This window comes from Pomacea canaliculata, linkage group LG8 (assembly GCF_003073045.1).
Source record: "Pomacea canaliculata isolate SZHN2017 linkage group LG8, ASM307304v1, whole genome shotgun sequence".
Taxonomy (NCBI): domain Eukaryota; kingdom Metazoa; phylum Mollusca; class Gastropoda; order Architaenioglossa; family Ampullariidae; genus Pomacea; species Pomacea canaliculata.
In genome coordinates, this window is record NC_037597.1 from 2,735,588 (window position 1) to 2,763,021 (window position 27,434).

At 48.2% G+C, this 27,434-nt stretch overlaps 1 protein-coding gene across 3 annotated transcripts in view; it reads right to left on the reverse strand.

Moving 5' to 3' along the window:
* The window catches only part of LOC112570307 (kinesin-like protein KIF26A), a 143,368-nt gene that overhangs the window by 51,872 nt on the left and 64,062 nt on the right, over positions 1–27,434 (reverse strand). For all 3 annotated transcript variants that reach the window (XM_025248690.1, XM_025248691.1, XM_025248692.1), the window contains one exon: positions 11,215–11,380. In XM_025248690.1, the coding sequence (XP_025104475.1) occupies positions 11,215–11,380 (166 nt within the window). The remainder of the gene's footprint in view (positions 1–11,214; positions 11,381–27,434) is intronic.

A 27,434-nucleotide genomic window follows, 5' to 3' on the forward strand; every position in this document is an offset into this window, starting at 1 on the left:
ATGATGTCTCTTCCTGTCTTGTATGGTAGCTAGTGTTCAAAGTCTTAGTTAATTATGTAATTATGCCCCAGCAAGAATGCCGGGCTGTTAATGGGGGTAAGTGGGAGCCAGGCGCAGTGTTGCCCACAAGCTGTTCTCCCCACTGCCGCCCTTACAGGGCCCTACCGCCATCCCTCATTCCTCGGTATTTTTAGGTTGCCTGCGTGTTTTGCGTTACTTCTGACAGTTAACCGCCTCTGTTGCTGCTTACCTGGGGTTTACCGCACCACTGGGCCAGCTACACATCAACAAATCCTCTCAAGCGGAATTGAGCAAAACCTACCATGACTGCCAAGGACAATCCAGACCTTGTACCTCCTCCCACACTTAAAAAAAAAAAAAAAAAAAGCGGAAATTTTTGTTAACAAATGAGAGGTTTACGGAAAACTACACTTCGGTGACACTTCTAAATTGTAACCATTCAGCTTAGTTATCTACCCTTGTTTATGGCGTCACCGTTGTTCTCGGGGGAGAGAACTCTCCTATGAAAGGAGTCACACTAAACAAACGTGACACTTTTATATTTTCACTACAGCAGTTTAGTTAAGTGCACACAATTCCAAGAGAAAACTCGAAATAAAAAGCAAAAACTCCTCAATCGTTAACTGACACTCTTTGACAATAAAGGAAAAGAAAGTAATTGCGAGGCACGGGAGATAATTACTGTAAGTCAAAAGTCATTTGCTTCACTTTATATTTATGTGCATTAGGGAAATCAAGCTCAAAATTTGTCTTTTCTACAAAAACAAAATCTCCAATTTAAGAAATCTGAACCTCACCCAACCCGTGAAAAATTGAGCGAGGGGCCTTCAGGGCATTTACAGACAGAGATCCCATTTGTATGAGATGGTGTGAGGCGATGTGCTTGTGCAAATTATTTATTTGAAGCGGTCTGGGTTTTAACATATCTGGGACTAGTTGCATAACTGGTTATAAATCTGAAAACAGTTCTAAAGAAGTAAATTTAGAAACTTTAAAAAAAATCTTTCTCGAATAATTGCGTGCTAAAAATGTACTGACTGGCAATGAACATCTGGCTTACACAGTTATCTTATTTACATACACAGTTATCGTACTTACATACACAGTTATCGTATTTACATACAGTTATCTTATTTACAACAATTTTAGTTTTTAAAGTTCTAAAATTGTTTTACACTGTGTTCATGAAACTGATATTTAAATAGATATGGAGCCTAAAGTGGTTGAAGTTATGGATGTGGAATACCACTGGCCCCATATTTTTCAATTACCTGTGTTGTAGAACAAATTGAAGAAAAAAAATTAAAGGTAGGTCTGTGACATAGCGATCTCCGGGGAATAAGGTGTTGAAGCCCATCCTTATCGTCAGGCGGGTTCGTATCTCTTCTCATTCCATGCATTACCTGTCCCAGCCCACTAGAAGTCAGGTACACACTCTTCACACCTGGCGCAGTGAGAGGAACTACGTCATCATCCGGGTACCGACCAGTTAGAGCTCGCGTTTCGTGTTTGGACATCGTTGCTCTAACCACTAGTCTACACATTCCCTTTGCGATAAAAAAAAAACATTGGATATGTAGTTACATTGTATACCTCAAAAGTTCACTTTTACTAGCCTTGATAATAAGGCTACCTTTCCGATCTCGGAAATAAAATGACAAGAAACACAATCAGGTCCTCTTTCCACTTTCCCTCAGGTCGGCCTCAGTCAGCCTCTCCCATCAATCTTCAAATATACACTAATATTCTACGGACACAGTCCACCAATCAATCGTTTTCGCTCGCAGACTACCCTGGATGCGAACTCAAGCCAAATAAGTTTTTTTCCTTAAGACATAAAACAGCCTCCCATCCTTCCCCTCGCAACCACACCACCCCTGAACCAATTCATCCACATTTTTAAAAGTGGAAAAAAATCTCTCCTTGCCGAAGTCACAGCAGTCCCTGGGGTACTCAGTGGAGCCGCCAAGATCGCAGTGTCTACCATCCAGCGCATCCTCCACGGAATATTTATCACCGGGTCCCGTGGAGTCGCTTCAGTGATGCCAGAAAGCCGCCCGGCAAACAACGCCGCCGTGATTTATTGGCACCGAGTGCATGCGGGCAACACCGTGAGGCCAGGCAGGTGGGCATGACAGTGGGCTGCTCTGCGGCGTAACCAGCGCACCGGATGTGACGTAGAGGGTTGGTCAGAATTTAATGCCCCTCATCGCCGCTCTGTCTGAGCGCTGTTTGCTGTTGGAAGTGTCGCCTGCAGCCCTTGTGCTGATGAAGGACCCAATAAAACTGGTAATGAATGAGCGAGTGTGATGGAGGGGAGATTAATCTCACAAACAACGCATTACCTCCCTTCACCTTCCTCTTCAATTCCTAGCGAAGAAACAAGCTTTGCGCATAGTGTAAACATCTCAACTCTCCCTTTGATCAAGGGAAGACGGAAAGAAGATTAGAGGGAGGGGTTGAGGGGATGAGGTATAAAGATGGCGGCCTCGTTTCAACTGTTTCCAGGCAGAGGAGGTGGCCGCGCTTGTCACACAATGGATGGATGTTACGGGTGGCCTGACGGATGGACTGACTTGACCCTGGAAATAAACAGCTGCTACCAGCCCTCCACTCAGGGGACAGCAGTAAATAAATACACAGCCTGTAGCTGAGCATGAAATACGAGGACATGGACGGTAACTGCAAGACAGCGAAACAGTCATCCAGCATGAACACGTCCTACCGATAATAATCACCATAGTAACTGTTGTCTTTTTTATTATGAGGTCCATGGATATAGTAACCAAGGAAACCTTTATGTCTCGTGCACCTGCGCCAAGTATAGAATGTTAAAATGAGAAAAAAAGTATCTCTCACAGCTGTGAGAATGAGGATCTAATCAAACCATTGTTCAGGTGGCTTGGAGGACCACTCCAGCAGAAAGAAGAGAGAAAGCGCGCGCGAGAGAGATACTCCGGGAGGACCTTGTTAATGACCCTTAGGTTCAGGTTCATGGGGTCACCTCCAGGCCGAGCACGGCGTCCTCGTGTACAACACACACTGCTCAAAGCTGAGGCAAAGGAGATTGCGCATAATCCACCCGTAGCCACTCCACCCTCCGTAATCTCGGTCTCAACAAACGTCTGCCTCGTTCTCTGTCACTGTCACACTCTTTGTCGTCGATGTTATCTTTTTCTCTAGACATCGACAGTGCGTGGCAAGGCCCACAACTCGCACGTGTTGTAAGCATCCGGTCTTGTAGCAGCTTCCGGCATGCCAGTTCTTGCAAGGGGCGGTAATCGGAGCAGCACAGGGTGCAGGACCTTCATCGGGGTGAGCTGCCATCACTGGCGTGTATCCAGGTTCGCCAGCGACTCAGGTGTCGCGTGTCGGGTAGGTTCAGTTTATCAGCGGCTCGTCTGTCGTTTTCTCGGGAGTCCTCTCCCTAAGTAGGTCCTCCTGACATCAGGGGGAAGAAAGCAGCATTCCCTCCTTCTCCTCCAGAAACGCCAGCCCCCATTTTTATCCTCCCGTCTGTCAAACACGAGTAACCTCCCCATTCCTTCAGCATGATTTGTTTCTCCGCACGAGGTCTCGTCTGTCGAGCACAGTTCAGTCACAAGCACTTACACCTTACATACCCCGGGGGCAGTACAGCCGCTCTCTCGTCATCAACGAGATTATCATTGGTAGCTTCAGCGACAAGAATGAAAGATGAAGGAATAATCGAACACACCATTCATCTCCCATCACAGCTAAACATGAACACTAAGCTAGTCATTACTGCTAATAAGCTAAACATCAACACCAAGCTAGCCATTACACATCAACACCAATCTAGTCATTAGTGCTAATAAGCTAAACATCAACACTAAGCTAGTCATTACCGCTAATAAGCTAAACATCAACACTAAGCTAGTCATCACTGCTAATAAGCTAAACACCAACACTAAGCTAGTCATTACACATCAACACTAAGCCAGTCATCACTGCTAATAAGCTAAACACCAACGCTAAGCTACTCATTACCGCTAATAAGCTAACAGAAAGTCCGCCGTGGTTACAGAAGGTTTCAGGTTTGGGTGTAAGGTTAGTGTTTGGGGAAGAATTACATATCCTCGAGTCTCCTTTAAAGACCCTGGAGGAATAAAAATATACATCAGGACGGACATCGCGTCACTGACTGCCATCAGTCAGCGCATGCGCAAAGGAAGTCAGTGGGAAGCCAATCGCGTTCCAGGAGCGTTTATTTTCTTTTGCCGCTGGCGTCGGGTGCGATCGGCCTTTGCACCTTTCTCGCAAGGAACTTACTTCTGCGTCCGTTTCGTCTGGTTAATAATTGTGCCCCAACTCACAAATAAATTTAAAGTCAGTGGTAACTAACTGTTGGCTTGGAGTTTAACACCATCCCCCCTCCTACCTACTCACAAAGCTGTCTGTACTTTCCTGTGCTTCTTACAGACAGGCACTGGTCAATGTCTGTGACTTTGCTGTCCTGCAGAACGACCAGCACTGCCACGTGTCTGTGACTGTTTGTCCTCCCTACAGCCCGTTACTGCCAAGTGTTTATGACTTCCCCTCCCTCCCTCTCCCCCCACACACTCCTGTGGCCTGCATGTACACCAAGGCCTTCATCACTTAGCGGTCTGCATCTTCTCCTCGGTTGCCTCCATTTGGCGTTTAATGTCAAGGCCATAAACATGCGATCTGTTTTTAAAGTACCGAGCAGTCATATTTGCATACACCACTTGTGGCTGGCTATCGTCTTGAGGAAATGCTGACGAGCTTAACAGCCCTTTGCCTCCCGAGCTTGCACGTGATCGATACTCACCGCCGCCATCTTCCTCCCGCCACTAATTCACAGAAACCGCTGGTCCTCCCTCCATCCGCACTAAAAACATTGAGACTGCATCGCGTATCACATACTGACAACACTCACTAACCCCTCGCCATACTGCGTCCTCGCCACCTCCGGCACCGCCACACCACAGTTGCTACTCCTGGCTTTTAGACCTGGCAGCTCGCTTATAGAGCGATAACATGTCCGTGGATATATAATATGGGGAATTTAGTATTCGTATTATTATTATTCAAAGGTGGTTAGTACATTTTGAGGTGATCACTTATACCTGGATCTTTTTATCCCCACCTTGATAACAATGGTCCATTAATAGCCCTCCATCTTTGATAACAATGGTCCATGGCTACTTATCAATAAAAAATCGAAATATCTTTCTCTCTCTCTCTCTCACACACACAGACCAGAGAGAGAGAACTGTATCTTCAGTTCGGTTGAACGAACTCGTTTCACGCTCGAGCAGGCACACAGGAAGAAACTACGTCATGAATTGAACGAGGGATACGTCACCACTTTAAACGACAGTACGTCACAAGTGGAGTGGACAGCGAGGCGACAGAGCAGCAGAGATAGGCAGGGTAGGGGCGGGTAGGTGCTGTGAGAGACAGGCGGGGGTTGCTGGGAGGAGGAGGAAGAGGAGGAGGAGGGGGTATTTTTAGGGATGGCTCAGACAGGGTGAAGGAAGACTGATGATCTCATCCCTACTTACAGCCAGGAACACTGGGGCGCACAGAAGCCAGTTTAGAGGGTGGTGGTGGTGGTGGTGGTGGTGGTGGGTTGGTCGGGCAGACAATCACACTCATAGAACCTTACACGGTGAAGTACCCTGTGGCGAATTCTTCTTCACACAACACAAAGAAGCGATTGATAAGCTAAATTTTTATCCACATTGAGGACATTGAAGTACCTCCTTCTTGTTGGCAATCGGAGAGTGAGGATATAAACTGTCGCACTCGCAGATGACACACACGTGCTGGACATCGTATGTTTGCTCTGTGATGTCTTACCCTGTCTTTTTCTTTTTTTTTTTTACTACTATCGTATATGATTTCAGATGACCGTTTCTACCCGGATATTCAAGTAATGTTGTGTCAAACCCCGCTTTAGTCTGGTTTTGTCATAGGTATCCATTGTCCTCCCCCTGCCCATCCCCAACTTGAGGAACTAGCGGGAGGCGCGACCACTGTGGACCTTGGCCATCCCTCGTGGGAATCTGACTCTGGAACCGAGAGTCGTGTAGGAGCACGAGGTCCGGGCTGTCTCGTGAAGACAGTTCATTATCGCAGTATCTGACGTGCACTAGGATGACCTCAAGTCTTTTCTGTCCCTGGGCCCGGCTGCTGGCTGAATGATATTCCCCGGGGACAACAAACTGAAATGTATGACGTGGCCTGTACAACATGCTATGCAAATCAAGTCCACATAGTCAGGCCACGAAATCATTCAGGCTCCACGGTTCAAAACTCAAGTAAGAGGAATTGTTAGACAGGCTCAGGGCAGCGCGCGCGCACGCACGCACAAACCGTGAAGAATGTTTGCACCTGTAGCCAAATGAATGGGTCAGCTATGAAACAAATGAAAGACAAGAGAGGATACAAAGGGTAAACAAAGGGTAAACAAAGGGAACAGGAAGATGAAGGCATTTAGAGAAGAACGGTATGTTTGGGATGGTCGCAGGTCAGTAGCTCGTCACAGCTGTCAGAAGACAAACAGTAGCTTGTCATACAGCTGTCAGAAGACAAATAGAAGCTTGTCATACAGCTGTCAAAAGAGCTGTCAGAAGACAAACAGGAGCTTGTCATCCAGCTGTCAGAAGACAAACAGAAGCTTGTCATCCAGCTGTCAGAAGACAAACAGAAGCTTGTCATCCAGCTGTCAGAAGAGCTGTCAGAAGACAAACAGAAGCTTGTCATCCAGCTGTCAGAAGAGCTGTCAGAAGACACAGAGGAGCTTGTCATACAGCTGTCAGAAGAGCTGTCAGATTTGCTGCTCGCGTAGCTCATGCAGTCAGTCCCAGTCACGTGACTTTCCTCCCCTCTGTCCGACCCCACCCACCACCCACCCGAGTGGATGCCACCCTTTGACTTGAGTTGCACTGCTGTACATCAAGCCTCTCATCAAAATGAACTGCCACTGTCATCAACCCTCAGCCACCATCCAAGTGAGGTTTGTTGTAACCTGCTCGCAATGTCTTCTGCACCAACCAGGTTCTGGTTCTGTCCAGCCAATCAAACTTGGGTTGTTGTGAACTACCCAGCAAAACATCCAATCAAGGTTCCATCAATTTCGACGGATTCGTTAAAAAAACTTGGCCACAGTCCGTCTACACGTGCTCAGCGCTGCTCATCATTCGCTCATCAGATGCCAGAAATCATCTCGCCCTTCTTCTTCCAAAGCCCGTGAATAAAGTTCACACGAGGTGAAAGATTCTAAATTATTTTAGTTTTGTCCTTCGTGTAAAATATTTTACAATAAAAAACCCGAGAGGTGAATGTGTTTGTCTGTGCGTGCATTTTGTGCGCTCAGCAGTTGAGGGCGTAACCTTGCACAGGTGCCTGGGTGCTACCCTCTCTGTCTCTCTCTCTGTCTCTCTGTGAATTACGTGAGGTGGCGTCAGCTGCTGTATTTCACGCCAACGACGTTGTTTGCGCCATGTACATCTCCGCCAGCCACAGCTCTACATGTTCTCCATTTCGCTGGCGCTGGGGTACTTGAGGAATGAGCGTTCGTCTCTTTGTTTACAGATTGTTCGCTTTCAGGAATGAAACATGAAATTGGTTCGCGCGCACAGAAACTTTCTCTCCCCCGTAAAATAAAATGATGTGCAAGGACATGACAGGACTAAGATTTAAATCACGCCTGTCTGCACTCGACGCACCCGTGTCTGTATGTTAATGAGGGGAGAGAACGAGGGCCACTTGGACATGCCTCCAGTCGCGATGTCGACGGCGAGCAATTTCACGACGCAGCTTGCGGGACTGCGGATGCTGGCTGGCCTCGCCAAAACCGTTTCTAGCCAAGTTTTATGCCAGATGAGGCTCTCCTTTTGCTCATAATGCCCGCCTGGTAATTAAGGGAAAACCGACAGTAAGTGATAAAAACATAATTTCCCTTCATGCATGCGGATGTGGAGGATATGGACTGATCGCGGCGCTCTCCAACCCTTCTCTCCATCCCCCTCCTGTGCTCACCCTCCCTTGTCCGCCATTCGCTGTGCTAGCGAGGGGCGCAGGCTGCTAATGAATAGCATGCACCTCACGTGCATCAAGTCTTGCTGGCGCGCGCCGCATCGTCAGGAGAGGAGCTGGAGGAGAGTGATGTTGGTTACGGTGCGCTGCTACAGAATGCAAGGAGCTGAGTGGTGCGCCTGGTGCTTGACTCGGTTTGCATGCTGGCCTCCTTCCTCATGACACAACAGTCTTCAGCCCTCGTCGGACTTGGGTGGGCGCGTGTGTATGTGCGTGCGTGTGTGAGAGAGTTTCACTGAGACTCAAACACTCATAATTAAGTCGTCATGCGCAGGTGTCTGTTTGTGAGGGTTGGGTGGGTGGTTCACTCACATAATTATCACGATTATGTCATCACGAGCAGGTGTGTGTGTACGAGTGTGTGTGGGGGGATACGTGGCAGTTCACTAACCCTCCAACGCTCATAATTATGTCGCCAGCAGCAGGTGTGTGTGTGTGGGGGTGAGGGCCGGGTGAGTAGGTGGCAGGGTGGTTCACCAACACTCCAGCACTCATAATTATGTCGTGAGGAGCAGGTGTGCACTCGCACCCCTTACACCCAACAGCTGTCATCATTGCCTTTAGCATTCCAGGATAGATTGTTGTATTTGCCTACAGCGCCCCCTGTCGGCTTCTGTCACTGTAAATAATAAAGCCTGCAAGTATAAGTCAGGGTGAGACCCGAACCCCTGCAAGTCTACATTGCGCAACGTAATGGATGTATGCAGCAGCTACAGCAACTACAACAAGCGCTGTTGGCGGTGTTGCTGGCGGACAAGATGCTGTGACTGGCGCTGGCGACATAAGCGCATGCGCCTAATGCTCTGAAGGCACCGGAAACGACCCGGGCGCCGCCTTTCCGGAGAAGAGAGTGGCGTTTTCTTGCGGGAAGTGACGGGTTGATGACGATGCAGACCTCATTCACCCCTGACTGATGAGGTCTCTGTCTCTCTCTACAGCTGTGCGGTGAAAACTCCCGCTACACACTGCGCCTACGTCACAGCTGTTTGTGCATGTTCTCATTACAATATTCTCATTACCTTCTCAACCTGCTCATGTCAGAGGTCATGATACTCTAGACCGCTCTTCTCACACGCAATAAAGTGATACAGATACAGGTAGTCCTCGGGTTACGACGAGTTATCGTGGTTACGACGACTCAGTGCATCAAAGAAAAGGAAGGCCATCACCGATATCATAAGGCAATCTACTTGCTACAATGACGCGACAGTGAGTGTACTGCACAATACCACACGTATGATCCGACTTACGTCGAAATTCGGTTTACGACGCCGCGTTAAGAACGGATCCCCGTCGTAAGTCGAGGACTACCTGTACTTGTTAAAGCTCGACATGTCTCGACAGGCTGTGTAGGACGTCAGTCAGTTGACAGTGGAGAGGAAGTGACAGTTCATCAACAGTTGTTTGTCCCAGTTCATGGCGACAATACCAGTTGGACACTGTGCAAGACCTCTTCATACCAACGACCCACTCGCGAGGGCCATCAGCAGGGTGGGCGACTTGCCGTAGTCCAAGCCACCAACTTGTGGAAGATGACCTGACACTCACACAGGAGGAAGCCCTCCGTGCTGACTGACTTCTCAAACTCATCAGGGAAACTATCTCCTCATTATTTTCAGGCTTTGATGAACGCAGTCACATGCAGTTAAGGAGAGAGGCCGTGAAGGCTTTCATCTTATTCCACGCGGATATTTCTCATTGGATTCTCCTCGTTTCCAGCCAACGACGACCCTCATCTTTGTCTCATCATCTCAGCGGCGTCCATGACATTATGTACATGGTATGCCCACATCTGGCCGTTAAATTAACAACATTACCATCACTCGCTGTGGTGTGCACTAATGCACAGTACCATGCTCAGTAAAGTGTGTCAAGATGGAGAGAAGTGTCGGACATTTATAGTTCGCCCCATAATTCAGTCACTAACATGTCTGTCTGTCTGTCTGTCTACTTGACTGTGACCAACCAAGCTGCAGCGTGTAACGAATACAGCTGTTAGATGATTGTCCCAAAGGACAATTGAGGAGGGCGGAGAGGAGAGGACCTTTGTACTCTGAACACATTTCTTGCCCTCAAACGCCAATGCCCTGTGCGACAAAATATGAAATTCTCTTTTTCTGTGCTGTTCCCTGGAGACCGGAGCTCCCAGAAGGCGGGTAGGCGAGAGAAAGACCGCTTCTGATCAGACGCAGCCACCCCGGGAGGAAAGGGGAAGTCACTGCGAGTCGCGAAGGAGGAGAGAGAGGTCAGGACCACTCCCCCATCCCCCGTTATCCTCCAGTTAGCATAGCAACAGTGAGGTGAACACTCGACTGACAGACTTTGTGGACAGGCGCTACCTCAGTACTCGTCCATATATATATGTTGTCTCAGTATATATATATGTTGTCAGTACTCCTTGGAGTGAGAAACAATAATAAATATTAAATATTGACATACGACAAGCCGACAACCTGTCCTTGGCCTCAGACATCATGGCTCATGGCTCTCACTGGCTCGTGCACAATGTTTGAGACCTCACTTGTGGACCCCGTTGTTCACCAAGTCTTAGCAAGCCTGTAAGACCCACAATGTTCGTTTTTCTACCCTCCCCCAACATAACCTCCCCTCTGTCATACGCGTAACGGGAGGAGACTGTCTGGTCCCTCACGAGACTTACAGGTCATCAAGGTCGCCAGCGTTCACTTTTTCTGTTTAATGTAAGACAGTAGTCGTAGGCGGTTGTGTCACGTGTCTCCTCAAGCTTCCCCCTACCCTCTCCCCCCTCTCTGTGATTTTTCTGTTTCAAACACATCACAGAGCTCTAACTTCCCTCGCTGAGCAGGATGAGAAAGCGCGTGCACACACCCCCCGTGATACAGAGCCTCTGAGTTGCCGACCAAGAGACGACAGGAAGAGGAAGCAGGGCGCTAACCACCAGGACATTGCATGTTACGGAAGACGACCCCAGCAAGCGCGTGTTGTCGGTTATGCCAACAGATGGTTTCCGACCCCCACCCCACCTCGCACACCCGTGACTGCAGGTCAGGTAACTACAACTTTCCCGAAACAATTTAGAAGACACAGGTGCAGGAGAACACGTACACCATGGTGATGGCTCCTTACCTTGCCCACTCCCGGGTTCTGGAGGCGTCCAACAGTCCGCAGCAGACATGGCGGAGCCGGGGGCGGGGTCAGGCGGATCACGTGGCCGTAGGAGGTGGGGTATGATGGCGGCTCCGGCTCCTGGGACTGCTGACGCTTCTTCTTCTTACTCAGCTTTTGGGCCGCCCTGCAACATACAAATATGTCACACAGGTTCCCTAGCAACACAACAATATGTCACACAGGTTCCCCTGAAACACAACACACAAACATGAATTTCACACAGGTTCCCCGCACACATACACACAAACATGGGTCGCCGTGCAACACCAGGACCTCCCTAACAGGTAGGACACACAGGTGGCCAATAGTCACAAGTGAAGTCCTGTTCTATGTACATGCTTGTGTGCGTTTGTTTTTAGTTCTGAATGAAATGTTGATCTTGAAAGTCTATAAAAAAACGTGACCCCATTCCTAGCTCCCTCCCTTTGTACCCCTGTCTCTGGTAGGAGCTGGTCATGTTCCGGTGTCATTGACCTTTCGCCAACAGTTCTGCGTCTCGTCTTTCCTCTACAGTCCAACACTCTGTCGTCCTCCAAAAAGCCCTTCAACTCCTACACATCCCATCTGTCCAACATCCCAACATCCGGGCTCTGTCCTGATTGTGTCAGAGATTCGTACATCTTCAATGTCAGACAGACTTCCACTCGTCTCTGTCAGACATTCTCACGTCCTGACTCTGTCAGACATTCCAGCATCTTCCTTCTGTTGGCGCACGGCGTTCTAGTCTCGGCGGGATGCAGCGAGTGTGGCGAAGCTTGGATTATGGGGCCAGCCTCCCACAAGTCCTTGCGCGTGCTCAGAACCCCCGCGAGACATTAAGTAGAAGGCTGTTTGTTTTAAATTTGTTCTCCATCCCCTAGCGGGCCAGGGCCCTACTAGGGGCAATCAGTGTACCGTCACAGCCTCTCTCTCATTTTCTGTGTGTGTGTGTGCGCACGCGCGCCTGTTTGTGTGTTGTTAGTACACGTGCATCTGACATTTCAAAGTGTAAGGGACGGGAACATAAACGCAACTTTCAAACCCTGGTGAGGTAATAAAGCGACATAATAAGACTTCTCGACAAGATTCTGTTATAACAATGACTTCAGCTCTATAAGTGAAATAGCGTAGACACTCTTTCTTATCCACACACACACACGTGCACACACACACACAGATGAGAGAGCTTGGTGGCGCCACGACACAGATTCAGTTTATGACGCCATTTTCACACATGACTGCGAGGCAACCTCCCGCAGATCCATGATGGCAGGGGCTGGAGAAGGTCCGGCAGGGCAATTCTTTAAACTCCAGACGTTGGAGCATCTGGCATTCCATATGCCTGGACCAGGATACAGTGAACACTGTTCCCTGCTCCTTTAAATATAAGACTTAGTTTACCCACTCACACTCACGTCACCAGCAGCACCTACATGTCACAGTGACAACGTGACACTAAACACTGACAGTCACGCCGTCACACTCGACTAAGCCTCGACGTTGAAGTGGCCACCGAGCAGCTGGTGCGGATGAGTGATCACAGAAAGTGGTCAGCACACTAGCCCTGTACACCGCATTTGCCAAGCCTATAAAACATCTTTACCTCCAGCGGTCAAAGAATACGAACAGAAAAGACAGAAAGAAAACGAAAACTGTTCCTCCATAAAAAAAATCTTCCGCTGCCTTCAGTGATTGCCGGCGGTCAGTCATGTGGAAAGCGCGGTCCACGATCTCGGCGTGGAGGGAAAATCGGATTCATTATCACACGACTTGTTCGGAGCGCGAGCTGAGGACGAGATCGATGGAGGCTAACGGTTGCAAGTGGGAGGAGGACTGGGAAGGGGGACACTCTGGCCGCCCACTTCTCCCGGCCGGAGCCCAGGGTCTGCTCCCCTACTTCCTGGGAATCCGGCGCAGATTACCGGACTTTCTCTTTTGTCACAGTGGACCATTAAGGGGGCTAACGGGAGGCCCAGGGTACAGCACACGCGGTAAGACTGAGTGACGTAGAGGGGAAGGGTGTTCTTGAAGGGAGGGGGAGGTGAACGGTGAACATCTTTCATTTGGGCCGTTAAATCGATAGGAGAGAGAGAGAGGGAGCGGGAGGATGCGGGAGGATACGGGAGTCCCGTGCACAGGTCGGGCGGCGGGCGGGCCTCTTACAGGTCGCAGTTCGATAAACACTCGCCATCGCTCGCATTTCTTGAGCCAGGCCAAGAAAAACACGACCAGACCCTCCAGCAAGACCTCTTCAACACTCTTTATCCTGCTGATGACGAGCCATATACTGGCTGCCATCATGGTTTTGAAAAAAAAAATCGCGTTCTTTAAAGACTTTTATGATCCGTTTGTAAGCTTGTGTGTTCGCAAAAAATCATTTTTTTCATCCAGCTGTATACGTATGTCTGAGTGTATGTACGCATGTTTATATGTGCACATGTGTAGGTACTGATATTTCCGTACATGTGTATTTAGGCAAGCATGTGTATGTATTTACATGTATGTAACAAATGTTTCTACGTGTTTTCCAATTTTGTTTGTCATTCTTCTTCAAGGACTTGACAGACAGACAAGATCTCATGGTGTGAGATAAAGACGGCATTCGGCACATCAACACATTTATTGATGTATTAACATCTCCGTCTGACAACCTCGTAGACAGAAGAAGAAAGAACGGAATTAACTGGTCTACATAAGATAAGACTTAATTTATACTAGAAAGCCATTAGTATTAACCCTATAACACAGCAAGGGTTAACTGGCAATGAAGAACAGGTTTTCTCTTTATGGACTAAAAAATGCACAAAATTTGAAAATTTTAATTAGTTTTTCAACTTGAATGTTTCATTTAATTAACAACTCCACCACTGTCCTATCACCATGAGATCTTTACTCAATGTCCGTTGACACAATAGCGGCCAGAAGAACTCAGCAAATATCCAGGGGTTAACACAAAGGGTTAACACTTCTGTCATACAACAGCACATTGAAAATGTCTTAGAATTTCTTTCACCACAAAAGAATAATAAATCCACACGAAAATCTCGCAGAAGAAATTTATCGAATTCTCCCGATGTATTGCTTTGTTTACACTTTTCGTGCGATGAGGATTATTTTTAATCTACACAATTACACATCTTCAATGGGAAGCTTCTTTGTTAAAATTATTTACTACAGTTATTTGTTGAAAATTATTTAGAGAAGTTTGCGATACACGGAAAAGCTCGGAAGGTCAAAAGTACCAACACTCATGAAGCTGGTTATAAAATAAAAACTACATTTGACCCAGCCCCTCCCAGCCCCTCCCAGACTACTGCTGTGTGTCACAGAGTGACCATGGTGACCCCAGTGACCTGAGGTCAGACGATGCCTCCTGCACTCGCTGGCCCTCTATTCACCAGTCTCATCCGTCCTCTCTCTGGGTGCGCCTTCCATTTCAGCTTTCATCATTTTTTCGTGAAATTCGACCTGTCCGACATTGATCGAAGGAGCATTGTAATGTCGAACTAAATGTTCATGGGGAGGTACCCTCCACAACTGGCCATGGATCCCAGTCAACGGCCTGTAGCCTAGCGACGGACTGCTACATCCTACATCATGGCCGCTACATCCGGGCTGCTACATCCCTACATCATGGCCTGGACTGCTACATCCCTACATCATGGCCGCTACATCCGGGCTGCTACATCCCTACATCATGGCCTGGACTGCTACACCCCTACATCATGGCCGCTACATCCGGGCTGCTACATCAGGGGCTGCTACAGCATCAAGTGCCGAACGACCAAAGAGCGCAGTGTACCAGGGACTAGTCCTCACCCTTGTTGAGACACCACACTGACTTCTACAAATGACACATATACATATAGTTTTCCAGTTCAAACAGTTAAAATGGACACGAAAACTGTCCAGTTAGCTATGTTCTAGAAAATAATCCGCAAATGTTTGTTATTTTTTAAAGTTCTTTTAAGGTCCTTGCACGTGTTTTTACTTTTGGGTTCTGGAATATTGTTTACAGTTCCATGTCTTTGTGGTGAATTTTGCTCGTGTTCACCCCATCTCCTGCAATCAAGTGTGGTCCAAACCACACGCTTTGTCGAGCACAAAAGTCCATATAAGGATGTGTCACAAAATTGTCAAGAAATATTTTTTTTCCTCTAATAGTAGTCTTACTCCTTGTGATCGGGAAGAGCTCCCAGTGATGCACAGTCCAGTCAGCAGGATCCCAGGGCAAAGCAGTCAGGTCATCTACTAATATTTTATTATCGTTTGAGCGGACTGCTGGCCACCCAGACAGCGTGACTATACACCCGACCTCGTCTCCCTGAGCAGCAGACGACCCGAGTTTGGCTTGTCCCATGCAGGCGACTGTGACTGACAGTTCCAGCCACAACCGTTTGCTCTGGCAAATAATCATGACAATGAGGTTGCGAGCGAGGCAAACACCTACCCGGTTTTCAGCCTTTCTACCCGGGTGAAAATCGATGGCCGTAAACTTTGCATCTTGTGTTCAATCAATCGCCGCATTCATCGCTCATCCACTCAAGACACAACGTACCCCCCACTACCGCCCTCCCCTCATACCCTTCACACCACCCTGACTGTCTGTTGTTCAGTTGCACGACAACAATGTCTTCGCAAAGCTCGTCATCTGATCAAGAAACCTGCTCACCTCTGACACGTGGTATCTGAGCGCAGTTCATTATTAGAAGACATTTTTGTTCTCTCTGTATCCATGTTGTACAGCTGCACACACAGCAACTCGTCAAATCCCGAGTGTCTACATTGGTGATGGTCAAATCCTGTGTCAGGGAGGTGATAGAGACCTCACTTTTCTGGAAGCTATGTTTAAGTGAGAGCCTTGCCCATCTCCTCCCCCTCGCTACTTATCTTCTTCAACCCTCTGTGGAGTCAGCTACCAATTCCCAACAGCTAGGTCGATTGGAAAAAGTTTGCTGCTACACGGGTATCGAACCGTCGGACCTCTCACTCCGGACGTTAGCGTTCTAACAATTTTCTTAGCTATCCGCTTCCCCCTGACTACGTATTACTGAGGGTCAAATCCCTTTTGTCTACACAGCTACTACTAGTCAAATGCTAACATCTCTGACTGTCGAATGTTATTTCTACAAGCTGCTAGTCAAATCCTACTACCCCGATGCTAAAGGTCAAGTTATGGCAGTCTCTACTGTTGTTGCCAAATCCTCTGTCTGTACATGGCAAATGTATATTACCTCCATTCACCAGAACAGTATCTTTATTTTCTTCACAAACATCGCCATTCAGAGAACTGCTCTGACCACTGTAGAATGTTCATTTCGAGGACATCCCAGGACGGTCACGTGGTGATCCCTAGGGAACTGTTGCTCAGAAACACTCTGAAGGAGGAGTCTGAAGTTGATCATAGGGGAACACTAGAAACTAGCATGAAGACCAAAAACTTGCTTACTTCATGCCTCCGACAGTAACAACTGCCATGCTCTACCCTTACCCTCCTTCTTTTTTGTACACACGTTGTACTCAATGACAAGATCTTGGATTGATATTTTCTTGCCTTCCATTTTGTTTGCGAATAATTTCTTCTGGAAACTAAACAATCAATCAAGCGTGGAAGAAAGGTGTTTAATCTTCAGAACTCTAAGATCATCTATGAACAATACTAGTCTACTGACTTCCTCAACTATCTCTGTTGCTACGTCTTGAGACTTTTCTGACGAGGGGACTCCACTGACCAATGTAATGTACTATTCAAACTTGACTGAATAAAATAATTATGGTATCCGAGAAGAAATGAAACAATCGACCGGCATTTCCTACATATTTTGTATCCACCCCGTAGTGTGTATCCTGTAACCAAAAGTTTGATTTCTAAACTGGACCTGACGTTGCTGGCTTCAGACAACCAGCTGCTGGCTTCTGACAGAACAAACTCCCGTTGCTCGTTTTACTTCCTCCACAGACCGGAAGAGGCAGAAAAATGGCTGTGACAAAAATCCCACAAAATCCCGCACAAAAATAAACAAAATGAAATAATCCTTGAATGTTTTGTTACTATTAGCTCGTCTTTAGCCTTGTTTAGAATACACATGAGGAGCGGCGCGCCTCCCTGACACTAATGTAATCAGCAAATTAGCTTGTGGCTCTCTCACCTGCAGCCTGCATCTACCTGGACTTACCTTGAGGTCTGACACGGTCTGCAACTGTCGGGGCTTGCTCGTCAGCCTTTCCACGAATTCCCATCGTGCTACCCGAGCAGCAAATATTGCATACTAGCATCATCATACCCGCTTCACAGCTGCTGGGAACACTGGGTAATGTGATTATTCCGTCACCCCCATTACACGAGGTAAATAGTCTTACATGCCGGCGGTAAATGGCACACGAGGTACCCAGCATGTCTGACACCCATACAGGAATCGCTTTTTAACGGGAAGTGATTCAGATGCTCATGGTTTCGATGAACCTTATGACACCAGAAGCAGGTCCTGGCAACAAGATCCGTCTCACCATGCGAATCGAAGACATGCTCATTGCGTTCACTATGTTCAGAGGACGGACAGGTCATAGTGCTGTGAGGTCACAGAGTGGTGTTGACAAAGGTCACAGCGAAGTGACAGCATGAAGTGGTAGCATCGACAAAAGGCATGGCTTGTAGGATATGTACACTCAAATTAAATTCGGGCAACCCCTCCAACTGCAATTTCTTCTTCGAGATATCAACACCACTGTCTGCACAGTGAAAGTCTTGTTACACACATTCTCACACTGAGACTGGAGACTGCTACCCACAGTTCCCCGAATGAAGATACTGGCGACAATCCTGCTACACACCTCTACCAAAGGTATCGATACCGAGCAACACCTGCCTCGTAGACCCTAACTACCCCCTAGAGGTCACCAGTTCAAGGTTCGGGTCGTCAGTCTCTGAAACACCTTTCCTAAGTCGACGATTCAAGCCGCAAGGTTTCGAGACCCGCTAAGGCCGGCATTTTGCAGACCTTCAGTCCTCCATCGACTTTTCCATTTTCTCAGATCATTTCGAGCGAAGTCCCACAAAAGCACCATGTTAGCCAACAACCTCAACAGACCCAATACACCCATGAATAGGTACCTCTCTCTATATATATATATACGAGCGTGTTTAGGTGTATGAAATGTGTATTTGTATTAAAGTATATATATAGGTGTACTGAGGTGCGTGTTTGTGTCCGAGTTCTTACAGTCAGTACAGGTGTGTCCTTGGTAAAAGATGAAGAAACTATTGTAACATACGACATCTGCCAGAATGTGACACACCTATCAGGGATGTAGCTGCAACTGGTGTCCTCCTTACATCTACATGGCAACATCAGACATTTGTCAGAAACTTGACACATGTACCCGGGATCCAGCTCTGAACATGACAGTGCAGCTGGGTGAGGTTGTCTGCCAGGCGGACGTGAATGAGGCCTTCAGTATTTACAAATGGCAGCCAGAAGCTGAGCTTGACTCAATCGATATGGCTTTAATATTCTACATATTGCTTTCAGACCCACACCGCCTCCCAGGCTTTCAATCTTATTCTCAGGCACCCCCGCCGCCCCCGCCGCCACCACCCCGCACATGGACATTCTTTACGAGGGTCACGTGCCCTGCTGACCACCTGGCCTCGCACTAAGGTGTGAACACTGAGCATTTCGTTGCCATAACACACTTTATAGACATATCAGTCAGAAACATCACACTTAGCAACACCAGGGACCCAGCACCAGAAAATCCCACATGGAGGAACATCATTGGGACCTGCAAGATACGTCACACACACAGTCAACAGCGGTTAGGATTGACACCAGTAACACCAGTAGTAAGTCCAGAAAGACCACACCAACACGGACACCACACCAGAAATACCAAACATGGTAACAACAGTTAAGAACATCAAGAAACGTAAGCGAGGTGCGAGAGAAACAGAGGAAAATAAAATAATTTACTGGTTAGAAAGAGACGAAGGAGGAGGAGAAGAGATGCACAGAAACAGAGAAAGGAAGGAGAGGGGAAAAAAGAGAATGATTATTAAGTCCGCTTCCATCATCTTTTTCTCGCAGCAATAAGGAACGAGTGTAATAAGCGGGCGAGGGCTGAGGTCGGAGGCGGCACGTGCCACTCGGAGGCCGCGGTGAGACTGTGACATCATTTGGTCCGGCATTACACAGGAATCTCAGTTCCTGTCCGAGCAGCACGAAAAGCAGAGCAGAGCTGACAAACGGGTATCGACCACCACCATAACAGCTTAAGAAAACGGAGGAGAAAGGCACTCCACCATGACAAACACACAATAGCCTGTCGGGCTAAGCGCATCACTTATCTCAGGTGTAATTATTCCCCCAACGGAAGGCTTTCATACACCACAGAAGTTAGTTTCCAGGTGTTGAAGCGTCGTGATGAATGAAAAAATGAGAAAATGTGAGAAAGTGAGAAAGAGTGAGCGAGGAACAAAAAAAACAAAAACCTCAAAGGATCGTTTATGAACGGCCACAAGAAGTGGGTTTTTCTCGCCCTGCAGGCGCGGAGGTGATGGCGGTGCAGGGGTCGCCGTCTGCCAACACTTACCGGTGCATCGCTCTCTACTCCACGCGCAGACCTGCAAGTCCACAAGAATCACAGACGTACTCCACGCTGCCGGCCACAGAATCTGTTTCCAGAGGAAAGGTTGTCAGCAGCACAATTAGTCTCCTGGCAGATAAGTGCCTCATCTCCAAAGTTGTTTGGAGGCAAAGTAGGGGCTCGGCTGTCGCTGTTGTGTAGTGTACATATATGGTGTAGGTAGTCAGGGGCCGTGGACACTACACCTGGTGACTAGGTAGTGGCTGTAGACCGCACATAAACACGTCATCCGCCCAGAGGTCCAGCCGTGCGACAGGCGGGGGACGGTCCAGGGCGCAGGAAGCCACCGTCAGGACCAGGCCAACTCCACCATCGGCTGCTACAACTATCGCGGAAGTCGTTTCTGCGCGCAGTGTACGGGCGCCGCTTGTAGCTGAAAGATTTCCACAGCAACAGCGGTAGTAGTGGTGGCAGCCTGGCGTGGTCGGCCCATCAGCTGTGTGCACATCTACAGCAGCAGCAGCAGCAGCAAGCGCCGGGCAGGCCGCGCAGTGCAAGGGAGGCAAGCCACCACCACACGCTGTTTGAATGTCCGAAACACTCACCAGACCCTGGCCACCCGGTGTCCCCACGTGTTGCAAGTGTGACACAAGGTGGTAAGCTTTAGTTATCAAACCTGGCGATTGTTGAGATTTGTTGGTGTAACCACTTTGCTGAGCTCTGCCACGGAAAATTTTATTTCCTTCCATCATACAGTCTGCAATTGTTGTTCTGCTCACATGAGCCATCTTCTCCGCCCTCCTGTGAGCTCGTTACTTCTGTCAACCTTAACTGTCACACAGACGCACGAGCATGATGGTTACGAAGTCAGTCATACACTGTTTGCACTAGCAGCGGCACCAAACAGTTTTATTCTGTAAACGATTTCCCCGATACACCAGTCAACACACAGTCGGCCATCACATCGCACAAAACATATTTTAACACTAACATGAGCAGACGACTTTGATATAGGTTGTTACGGACGCCATGACACATATTATCAAACCGGGAAGACCCTCACCCTCACCTAACCCTCCCGAACCTGTACCGTGTGATACATCCATTATCATCTGTAACCCTGTTACAATCACTACATACATTGTATTTCCTTCAGGCTCTGGTCTTCTCGCAACCACAAAACTAAAAAAAAAAAATAAAAAAATAAAAAAAGGGTGTCACCTCATCTAAGGTCAGGGTTACACGAGTGACCTCCCTCCACTGGAGGAGGGGGGAAAGATTGAATCATATCAACCCTATAAACAGATGGCACATGCAGAAGGACAACAGTGCCCGAGGAAAGATCTGAACCCAGACCAACCAATCCTCCCTGCACTGGTGACAGGCGTTAAACGTTGCGCCACCGAATCCCCCCTCTGTCAATAGGGAGTAATGTATAGGAGACGACACTTTTGATTACCTCTCCCTCCTCACTTAATTACCTTCGTCAACCCTGCAAGTAGTCGGGTATCTACTGACACTGAGTCGACTGAGAGTGGAGGGGAGGGAGCGAAGACACTAGCGGGAGTCGAACCGTCGCGCCATCAGGTTGGGACGTCACAGCTCTGACAGCTCTGCTCCCCTCGCTTCCCCTGGAACATCAGTGTGACGTGACCTGCTGCTGACTCCAGCCTACTTCCAGGTCACGACCTGATCAGACACGTGACAGCCTATTTCCTGGTCACGACAAGACTGTGGGTGTGACATTCAGCCCCCACTTCATCTCCACCCACCATGAGATGCCATTTGGGGACAGGCGGAAAATGAGATGATTGAAGTCAACAACCAGAGGGACTCGGACACCAGTTTCTCCTGGCAACCACGAGTGACGTCACTGGATGACTGTTGAGGAGGAAAGTAAGACTGTCTCTTACAGGTACACCTTGCAGGTACCATACACAACCACCCACTACAGACATACCAACACGCAGACATGCCAGTGCCTGCTTACACACCGGAAATAGGGGAGAGAGAGCGAGGCTAGGAGTGACAGAAAGAATAAAGTGAGAAGGAAAGCATAGCCAGATGGTGTTTGGGCCGTTTTATGAGACTGTTAACCGCTTTCAACCACTCCTTGTTCGACTATTGTTCCTAAGAGCAGTTAGCGTGTGATTGTGACCCGCAGGTACAACCACTCACGTGACTATTACCTGTCCGTACCTGCAGGTTATTTCTGTCTTTTGTGGTTGTTACCTGTTTGTGCACGTAATGTTACTAACCTGTTACTAAATTGAGCATTAGTGAACATATCACATCTAAGGTGCGTGTCGTGTTCCAGTCCTGTTAGTGTTACCTGAGGATGTGTGCCACCAAACTTTCTCAGGTATACTCACATTTCTCTTCTCGTCTTTTACCTGAGCTGGCAACAAGCAAGAGTGCTGGATGTAGACCTGTCAGGCTCACACCACATGGAAGGCCTGTCCCGGAGAGAATTACCAAATATTTCTGTCAGAAGTTTTGGAAGCATAACGCTCAACAAATGTGAAAGCGAGGCTGGGAGGGCCGCCGCAGTGTAAATCTTCAAATCTCTCGTAAGCCGGAGCTGGTTGTCTTAAAGCCGCTGGCGATGCTCCTCCACCAGCCCGCCGCCCACCACCACACCGACTACCGTGTGCGCGCGCCTGTGCCAAAGGAGCCAGTGAGCTACATTCACAGACAGAAGGAGACGAGTCGTGGTGCGATGTTCATGGTGGTCGTGCAAGTCTGATGTCTGGCTAATGCCTCGCGTGCTTGCGTGTGTCGTGGATGCGGGTGCTGATGGTGTTACGTGTGCTGAAGTGGCGTCGGCAGCAGAGGTTGGTGCTGATCAATGGGGAGGCAATTCTCTCCTGCGCTGCTCTCCCCTCTCGCCTGCACGCAACGTCGTCACTGTGGGACCGATCCCCGTCATGGCGCCGTCTTTTTGCGCCTCGCTTTCATTTTCGTCGAGACGTTCAGTTTTTGCCGAATATTTTTATGCCTACCTATTTTTACACCTAGTGCAAGCCTCATTTAGTGTTTTTTCTGAGCACTTTAACACTCGCAAGCGGGGAAACAAAAACTGTCTTTAGACTTAACATCGGCAAAGTCCCCCTCGCCACCTTCTCTCCATCCTCAGGACGCCAAACGTTCGCATAATGAAGTCTTCTTTTCCGGTTTACGACACCAAACGTTCGTGCACTTATGTCCTCTTTCAAACACTGTGGTTTGGGTCAACATGGCAAATTATCATAAGAGTGGTCTGAACATCTGATCAGCCGCCTGATAAGAGCTCTTTACAAGTCTGCTTCTAGTCTGACAGTTGTGTACAAGTGACTGCTGGCGGTCGCTATCAACTGTTGTTGTTTGTTTGTCTCCCTAGTTCATTAGATCACGTGTCTCAGGAAATAACATGACAGTTGGGCTTTGATAACATCGCAGCTCTTGGATTCTCATCACTTCTAATAGTTTCTCATTGTGCAGGCACGTGACCCACGTGATCGTCTCACATGATATGACAGGACCATGTAGCTGCAGGATGTCAAAGACTGTATTTTGCAGTTTCACATATTAAAATGATAATAAATAATGAATAACACCTGAGACTGTTATTATGAACCAGGGTTACAACCATACCCCCGGGGCTAACTTTGCCTCCTAGTCGCGCTTACAGGCCGTTAGAAGCTGTCGACTGTAGGCAAGACGGGTACCTGCTTACCATCCACCCTTCTAGGTCTCTGTGCCTGCATCCAGCTGCAGAAAGGTCCAGTTCTAACCCTGGAGTAGCCTTACCTCTGCTCGTAGGCGTCTGACACATTTCCGCTACTGCATATCAGGCTAACCAAACAAGAGTTGCTTCCCTTGTGCCGCCGAGCGTCTTGCCCACAATCGATGGCCGCCCTTGGCCCTCGCCGGGTGGACAGAGACGGCCACAGGCTGTGTGGGGTGACAATGAGAGAAATCGGTCTTCCGTAAATACCACTGGATAACAACCTCAACCTACAATCTGTCCAAAGGCGAGAGAAATAATTCCTCCAAATAATTACAGAAAGCAGCAGAAATATAAGTGGGTAGACAGCTTTCCAAAGCAATTAATGAATCTCTTCACTCGGTGCGCAAGGCGATAGGCATTCATTGTACCTTTAATATATCCAGGGTGGTATCTACCACTTTATACCCTCATACTACAGCCAAGACTATGGGTGAAAATCTCTAGCCTTCTATCAAATCAGTTTCATGCCACTCCGTGTATCACAGATTTCACACGTGAACCATTCTAAATCTTTAGCGATTCACCTTTTTTTTTATATCAAAAAAAAAAAAAAAAAAAAAACCCCAATAACTCTGGAGTAATGTTTTGGTTAATACTGGCAGTAAGTCTAAGAGAATCAAATTATACTCAGAGAGTTAGTTTTATACGGTATTGCTACTTGTTGCTAAAATGTGTCAACATAATCATTCGATATTTCATTCTCGTTTGTTCTTTTTATTTGCGAGGGAATTGTGTCTGCATAACCTTGTTTTCTCTCTCACTTCTTTTCTTATGGGTCGATGAAAATAAATTTGTGAAAAAAAGTAGATCCCGTACTTAGAACGCGATGCACGTGACACTCGTACCTCCCCCAGCTGTCTCAGCCCGTGCTCATTCTTGCATGCACGCCCGTGTTTGTCACGCGATGACGTCGCGTGCCGTGTGCGACACCCGTCCACCACTGACCCCCACCCACCGACCACAAGCAACCCCCCACCCCACCACCAATTTCCAGTTCTCCAAGTTGATGTGGCAGCAGCTGTTTGATTCCAGCGCCAGCCATCGCCACCAGCGACGTCCACTGCACCCCGGGGCGACACCCGCTGACAGGGTGCGAGGGCGGGTGTGGGTGGGTGACGGGGACCACGTGGACTTGCACGTGCCGATACAGACTCCACGTGCTGTGTAGCTCGTCCTCAGCTTAGTCATCTGCGGGTTCCACTGCGGGGGCCATTCCGCTCGTATCGACGATAACGACGACGATCATCGCTGGCGGGCCAAGCCAAGGGTCTCGCTCCCGGCGAACAGCGAGCAAACAAGTTTCGCGTCGATACTCGCGGCGAGGAGAGCGGGGCGAGGTGTCGGGTGTCGGACAGTCGTGTCGTCACAGCGACACTACGGGACACTACGTGACCGGCCAACGGCCCAGTCCGTCCATGAGGTTGGGTGGGAGAGTAAGGGGGTGGGATGGTGGTGTGCTGAGAGGGTGCACGAGACTAACAAAAAAAACCAACTCAAAACCAAAAACAAAAGAACAATTTAGCATTTCAATAAAGCTTGGAAGAAAACATTAACATCCTCTCTTTTCTTATTTGTGTACTAGCTGCGACAATGAGTCAGTGATGACTGGTCAGTGAGCACGATGACCGAATCACGTGGGAACTGTCAGTGAGCTGTCTGTGATCATAAGGCTAGACCCATCAGCAACATTAGGTCAGCTGACGATGACAGCAATGGTATAGCCACCGACAGGTGGCAGCAACTATCCGGCTCATGTTTCATTTCAAATAAAGATCCAAGGTGACGGTCCTCTCTGGGGATCCCCGTCTGAACAGATAAAGGTATTTGAAGACAACGATACCCGGGGTGTGTGGGGAAGTGAGTGGTAGTCACAATGTCCTCTCCTCCAGGTACCCGGGCTGTGTTTGTGATTGCTGGCTTAAATTTGACAGGAACACAGTGTGAGAAGTAGTGAGTGTACTTTCTTCTTGAAAGGTTTCTCACTCACTGAAAGTCTTTCATTTTCTTCCTTTGTCTGCTGGTCCCGCCGTCTGTCTGTCCATGACAGAAACAGTCGCTAGTGTTTGTCCTCATCTCTTCTACGGTCACTGGTGTTAAGCACAGGGCTTTGGCTTCTTTCTGTCATCAACAAATTGTCAGAAAAACTTCCAGTACTTTGTCTTGCCAGAGGATTTGATTGGATTCAGACAAACATGTTATGACTGTGTACAGAGGCAACAGACATAAACCGTTATTACCTTCGGCAGCTGCTCAGTTGATGAAATGTCGGTGGTTGTGTGTGTGTTTGACAGGAAGGGCGAGAGCGAATGTTGTAGGTGGTCGGTCCTTTGTCACTAAATAAGTAAGCAAGCGTGAAATATCTATTGCCTGTTAAATATACATATTCATGAGATGTTTGTTTTCTCGAGTGCTATCGAGCTGTTGTCGAATGTTATCTAGTTGTTATCGAATATTATCGACAACGCAGCGTGCGCGCGTAATCTCGCATGATTGTTATCTCCCCTGGCTAAGTAAGCCAGCCGCACACCTGTAACCTTTGACATGACCCTTTCCCCTCCATCACCCACGGGCATGCGTGCACACACTCACACGCACGTGCAGCGGTAGGCAGCTTGCTGTGGTGTAAAGCCATTGTTGTGCCACTCACACACGGGCCATAACTCTCGGCCACGACCAGCAGCGCCCTCACCGGAACAGTAAACAAACGCTCGCTAACGGCCAACCTTCAGTCTAGCGGCCCTAGCAACCTGGGGAATGGCGGACCATTTGCAGCTCTCGCAGGTGCACGGATCCTATCGGCCATCTGATGTCCACACAAAGCAAATTGCGGCCATACATCATCCGGGTCTCGTGGACAGGCATCAAGGTGAGGGACACGGCGCGCGCAGTCAAACCCCGGGTCTACAGGCCTCGCCACCCAGGCACCCCGCACACCCACCCCGCCACCTCACAGACGCCACACAAGCCGCTGATGACAAATGAGTATCGGGTAAATTACTCATTAGCAATATTGCCCGAAAGGGAGCAGTGATGGCAGCTGGGGAGGATGAAAAGCTGATTTCTGCTCAATTGACTGTAATGACAAAATCTTGCCATCTTTTCACTTGACCCTCTTAGAGCCGTGACCGCGTTTCACGGGTGGCTGCGCAGCGCTGGAGATGTACATTGTGACTACAGAGACTTGTGACTAACCGACACATTGAGACCCTGAGAGTAATTCCACTTTACTCAAGTGCACCCAGCCTGGGACTGAGAAACATCAGCAGCACTGAGTGATATTTCATTTCCTGCATCAGTGACTAACGGTCCTTTGTTGACTCGGGCGAGGGAATGTGTGGGTGAGTGGTGTTCCCCTCTGTGAGTGGTGTTCCCCTCGGTGAGTGGTCTTTGCAAGATGAGTAGTGCTAGCTTAGATGTAACAGTCGGTTAGAGAAATAAACTTGAGACCAGGGTAGGTATACTTAGTGAATGATAGCACGGTGTTCGCTTGCTGAAGGAGAGAAAGAAAGAATGAACTTTATTTATTAGGCCATCAGCCTTTTCAAGGGTTACTAGTTTTACAAGTATATATACACACATACAATCTAACAACAACAACCTTACTACAACTACAGTGGTTGTGTGAGCACGCGCGAGTGCAAGCGAAGGGTGAGAAAGTAGGAAAGTAAGGTAGAAGATGTAACTACATGACTACAGATTAATTTTTAAAAAAAAACTATTATTTCTTTTCTTTTATCTTCGCAATCTACTCAAGAACTCGGAAATCCAAACCGCACATAAGAAAGATGGAGGGAGCAACCATCTGTATGCCAGGCTGTCTCGGGAATTCTATTTCCATTTGTATCCC